General features: G+C 34.1%; 1 protein-coding gene across 1 annotated transcript in view; it reads right to left on the reverse strand.

The window, feature by feature from the left end:
* Positions 1–2,797: 2,797 nt before the first annotated feature.
* LOC122535882 (potassium voltage-gated channel subfamily H member 6-like) overlaps positions 2,798–5,705 on the reverse strand; it is a 30,362-nt gene continuing 27,454 nt past the window's right edge. Inside the window, exon 2 of the mRNA XM_043667761.1 lies at positions 2,798–3,057. Within this exon, the coding sequence (XP_043523696.1) occupies positions 2,798–3,057 (260 nt within the window). The remainder of the gene's footprint in view (positions 3,058–5,705) is intronic.

Here is a 5,705-nt window from a genome sequence, read left to right on the forward strand (position 1 = left end):
ATTTCCTTTGGAAACTACTGCTTTCGCGAATTTATAAGGCTACTTGACCTTTTCGTTTCCTCGCTAAATTCTGGTCAGCGCAAATTGTGGTTGTCAACGCGTTTGAGGCAGCGAAGAATAGTGAAAATAACGAACAAAACGCTTCTGATAGAACTTTTGGCAAAAATACAGATCGCCTATTCTTGAAAATCCAAGAAACAATGTCCGTAGAAAGTTAATAGGAGCTTGCCAAGACGGTACTAGTCGACACGCCGAGTCCGGAATTCAGGATGTCCGGTCTCCCGTTCCCTACGAAGCTTCAACTCGCGGAACTGTTGCCAGTTTCCGCCTTCATTTCCTGGCTCGTACCCCAGAAAAATTTATAATGTTCGCGCTTCTGTTTGCGAAAGAATCTATTAGTCACTCGATGAAATTAATCCTCTACAACGCTGTATAACTTGTTAGTCAGACATTCGTATATTCGTATAATACTTGTTGCTTCGTTATTATAAGAATTGCCAGTTTGCAGATTTTCAATTCAGATAAATAATCACAATTAACGAATAATCTTCTTCTCTTACAAGCAAATGGAACTCTGGTTAGACCAATCATTTTGAAATGTATAGAAAATATTGTTAACACACTCTAACGAGATATATCACTCTAACGATCATAATCACCACGGTTATATTGATAAAATTTGAAACAAAGTCTCTAAAACTAAAATATCATGATACTAAAATATTATGATACATAGTACTAGTCTTACTAATAATACACTAAATAAGCTTGGCTGTTTAAACATTTTGTCAACGTTTGAAAAATGTGTGCTGGCAATGAATATTTTTGTAATTTCTATTTTATCAATATATCTATTTGTCTAATCATCAATCTAAGGATCGAGTTATACTCATTCTCATTTCACAATATATATTCTATTTAATGTCTGTGAAAAGTTATTGATTTATCGTATAAGCCTACATTTCAAAAATAAAGATGAAACTCTTACTTTTAAAAGCTGCAAACACGAATTTGTTAATTTTTAAAAGTTAAGGCAATTTGACCTATATGAATATTGTCGTCTTTTAATAATACCAACACAGTGCCATTATTTACATCCACTCATTTCTTTACCCTTCAGCCAGGTTTACCCAGCACAAACAATCATCTCTTTACCCTTCATTTAATACTGAACAAAGCATTTAATTCCACTTATTTAACTCCATTGACTTTTAATTGAAAAAAAAAACTGATACAGAAGTGAATTTTCACCCATCGTGGCATTTAAGGATCAAGTAAGTTAAGCAACGATTATCCTTCGCGCTGAATTGCCTAAAATCTCGGAAATTATTATTCCATAAATTTCCTAAAATCTCGAATGAGGTCCAAGGCCAACGATAAGATTATTCGCATGAATTATTCAACTAGCAAAGATGACAAATCGAAAACGACTTTGATGCTAAACTAAAATAAGAAGCATCCATCGCTGAAACGAGATTTTGAGGCGGCTTCAAAGCAACTTGTAAATCGGAGGACTTTCGATCCTCTTGAGAAATGAATAAAAATTACGACATTGAGGCCTGTATTATAGATTCCATTGATGGAACGTGGATGGATATGATAGAAGGCGTCGAGTTCCAAGGCAATTAGTTATTAACCTTCACAAGCATGCTGTTGAACGGAATAACTTTCGTTGACATCATTACAATTTGAGTGAAATCACCTGAAGAAATTTTTGATACATCTTCTTTTAAACATTGTTACCACGAAGGAAGTGTCGAAATTTCATAATTTCATATTTTGGACAAGTAAATTAAATTATAACACGTTTAGGGAAGAAATAAAATATTTCTATACTATCTAAACAAAAAAAATGAAAAGTGAGTGAGAGTCTTTTGTGTAATTATACTATTCAAAAAAAAAAAAAATAAATCAGGACCGAAAAAAAGCGAAATCTCTATTTGAATGATGACTTCAGTTTTTTAAAAGTTTCTTTTTTCTTTCAAAACGGAATAAGAACGGAGTTTAAAACATTCCTCTCCATATTCAAGTGATCAAAGAGAATTGTATTTACAAAGAGAATTATGTTACATTATATTTTAATGAATCACATTAATATTTAAATGAAAAAAAATTTTCCATTCTTTTTAGTTAAAATTAGGCCATGACCAATCATTATATCAAATTTAATAAATTTATTGATTTCAATTGTATTATGAATTAATTTTAAATTAATTATGTTTAATAATTATTATATTTATAAATTTAATTATAATTAAAATTTTATGATTTCGAGATATTATTCGTGAAAGAACCTTTATAGGATATCATACATTTTATATTAAAATTATATTAAAATTTAGAATAATTCAAAAAGAGAATTCTCTCCTTAATAAAAACTTCTCACGACTTTTCATCGTGGTTGCACTTTAAATAAAAAAACGTGTCGCTGACATTTAGAATAATCCAAGTTACGTTATGATTGGTCAATAAAATTGCAAAAAAGAAAGAATTGATCAAGTTTTACGGAATCGTTATAGAAGAAAGTTATCAATCTTTAACTCTGCGCTGGATTCTGCCAGGCAAAAAATTTTACAGCGTCCGTTCAGAGACGTTTGTATTTGTAAAATTTTCAAGAAGAAAAGGTACAGCTGCATGACGTACAAACATCGTAAAAAAGAAAGAAAAAGAAGACACTGAAAGTAGAAAGTAGAGAATTCGCGCTTTAAAATGACAATTTTTTGGTGATGACAATAATTGAGTTATCCTTTAATTTTTCATCGAACGGTATATTAACCTTTAATATTTCATCGAAGGGTTAACAAATTGATGAACAAAGTGACTCACCGTCTTTTCTGTAGTAAAGGATCTCGAAATGCTTTTCGACGCCGGCGGCGAGGGCGTCGCGGAGGGCTGCGACCGCATGGGGCGACGTCATTGGCCCATGAAGGAACTCGCAGATCGCCGGCCTCTGCATCACTTCCGCCCTCGAGAACCCCGTCAGCCGGCAGAAACCGTCCGAGCAGTATATTATGTGACATAGCCCCTGTTGAGCGTTGGCCACTAAAAAACTTCGATCTGCAAGAAACGAGCGAAAGAAATTGTCAGTCTCACGATGATGAGCAAGTTCCTCCTTAACGCTAGAACCATCGGCGGTTAATTTTTGGGGGCAGAGCAAGAAGATTACATCGCATTATTATTCAAAACTCTATAAAGACACAGGTTTGTAAAACTGTAAATTACGAATTGCTCATTTCGAACATCTGTAGTGTAAATACGTTGACTTTTATGTGAATTTCGTTACCTATTTCAGAGGATTGAAATTTAATTTACTGTACAAAACTATATACATAGGCATTGTGCATCGTCTACTAATTATATTTCGCAATTATATATACACAAGATATTGTATTTCCGTCCTCTTCGTCTGACACACTTTTACTCGAAAATTTGGGATTTATCAGAGTTAAAAAAAAAAATCTCCTTGGTCTCCTTTATCTGGAGAATGTTTCAACTTTAATTTCGCTGAATTTTCGATATGTTAGGAATAGAAGGAGTTATAGAAGGAGTTATAGAAGGGAGAATTCTGAGTTTGAAATGTAGTTCAAAACCACAATCGTGGTATCAAAGTTATGACAAAAAGAAAATTGTACTAATCTACATAAATTATTACTTAATCTAATGTGATTAATACATTATTATCATATATTACTCAGTTACAATGACTCCAAAAATCAGAAATATATTAATTTTGAAGTAAGACGAGCCGATACGTTGTCAAAATTAATCTTTATAAATAGAGATTAATTAAAATTTTGAAATTCTGAGATGAACCAGAAAATAAAAACACTTTTGTAGACATAGAGAAACAAGACAAATGATGCAGATATTCCTTTGTTAGACAGAAAGCAATAACGATGTGCTTAATCAATCTACACTTTTGAGAAAGTGCAGACAAATTTATTAACTCGATCTAATGTATTTATTAAATTCTCTATGATATATGATATAATATAATCATCTATAACAATCCAACTATAACAATATTGATTCACTGTAACTCTCATTTTAATTGATTTCGAATTTTGTGATTGCATCCGATTTTCTGACAAAAGAAAGAATAATAACAAGGGACTCGTATCTATTTTCTTCCGCAAATTTTTCGCTAAACTTCCTCAGAGTTTCGAAAGCGACGATCATAATAACTTACTCCATTCTCGCATATTTATGGTTTCCTTTCAACGAAAATCGCTGAATTTTCCAACGTCCTCCCACGCGATTCCCTCCTACCGTGCCTGCCTCTTAATTTTGAAGAATCGGCGACCTATAAATACCTGCATGTATATTCGGAATCGTTCGTTCCCGTTCACTTGTCTATCTTTGCCCCGGTGCTTAACAAGAAAAGTTAATTCCGGACGTACTCGGAGGGCATGCCAACCGCGCGCTCTAATGAGCCGATGAAACTTCACCGAGCGACCGACACGCTTTTGTTTTTCCATCCTTCCGCACGATCCGAACACGATCTCGTATTTATTTTAAAGTCGTGCGTGCCCCGTTCATCCGCCACTATCTCTCAGGCAACTATTCGATATTTTTGATCTTGACAACGGCGTTTCCGAGAAATTGTGTCGCTGCCGCAAATACTCATCTCTCACTCTCTAAAATTAATATGTTTCGGATTCTTGCGATAAATATTTACAGCAACGATCTCCTTGTCATGTGTAAATTTACGTTTCATGAGAAAGAAGCACAGAGTGTTTTCAATTTTATATCTTCACAAACATTAATGGTACTGATATATAACATAACAATATAACGTAACATTTCCAAGCACAAAGAAATAGAATTTTACTTTTCTATTTTTATTTCATGAAGGAAGAATATTCCATTTCCATTTAAAAAAGGACAGTTAACTGAAGACGTCTGATATAATACAAGATAATATATAATACAAGATAATATATAATACAAGATAAATATTGTACGATAGTTGAATTTCCTCTTGATGAAACCGTAAAATTCCTATACTGATATTTGATATTTCTCTAGAAAATGATTTTAGACTTGGAAACGTTCAAACCAAATTAACCTCTACGTATATTAACAGCGAACGCCTCGCTAGCATTTCGATCACGCGATTTTCAAATCCAAAGGGATGGAAGTCCTTTTAATATTCATCCGGAAACTTCAACATTGATTACAGTTATGGGAATCACCGCAGTTTAGCAAGAGTGCACTATGAATCAATATTTATTTTTAGGAGGACAAGCTTGAAAGTGCTACCTCGCTCGATAGAGCGGCACTCTCTCTCTCTCTCTCTCTTTCTTTCTCTCTTTGCGCGAGTCTCCAGTTCGTTGAACATTCAAGGGTTGAAAACACTTGGTAAATTTACTTCTTTAACGACCCTCGTGAAATTTGCTTCCGTTTCTATGCACAGATATCACGCGCTGCCACCAAAGGCCTCGTGCTCGCAGTTATTTCGAATGACACCGCTTGCAAACACTTCGGATCAGTGGATGCGACGCAATTAGGGACGCCGATGGGGAATAAAGCGCAAGGGTTACTTCGTCGCGCAAAAAAATCTCGCTCGTCGTATCAAATTGTATGCTCGTATTGCTCTTTCTCTTTTCCTTTTTTTTTTTTTTTTTTTTTTTTTTCCTTTGAAAAAGCACGGGATTTTATCGTGCGAAAACGAGGCAACGTTCCGCCTTGTTGGTTAAACGTTC

Source organism: Frieseomelitta varia, unplaced genomic scaffold, assembly GCF_011392965.1.
Source record: "Frieseomelitta varia isolate USP_RPSP 00005682 unplaced genomic scaffold, Fvar_1.2 scaffold_784, whole genome shotgun sequence".
NCBI lineage: Eukaryota > Metazoa > Arthropoda > Insecta > Hymenoptera > Apidae > Frieseomelitta > Frieseomelitta varia.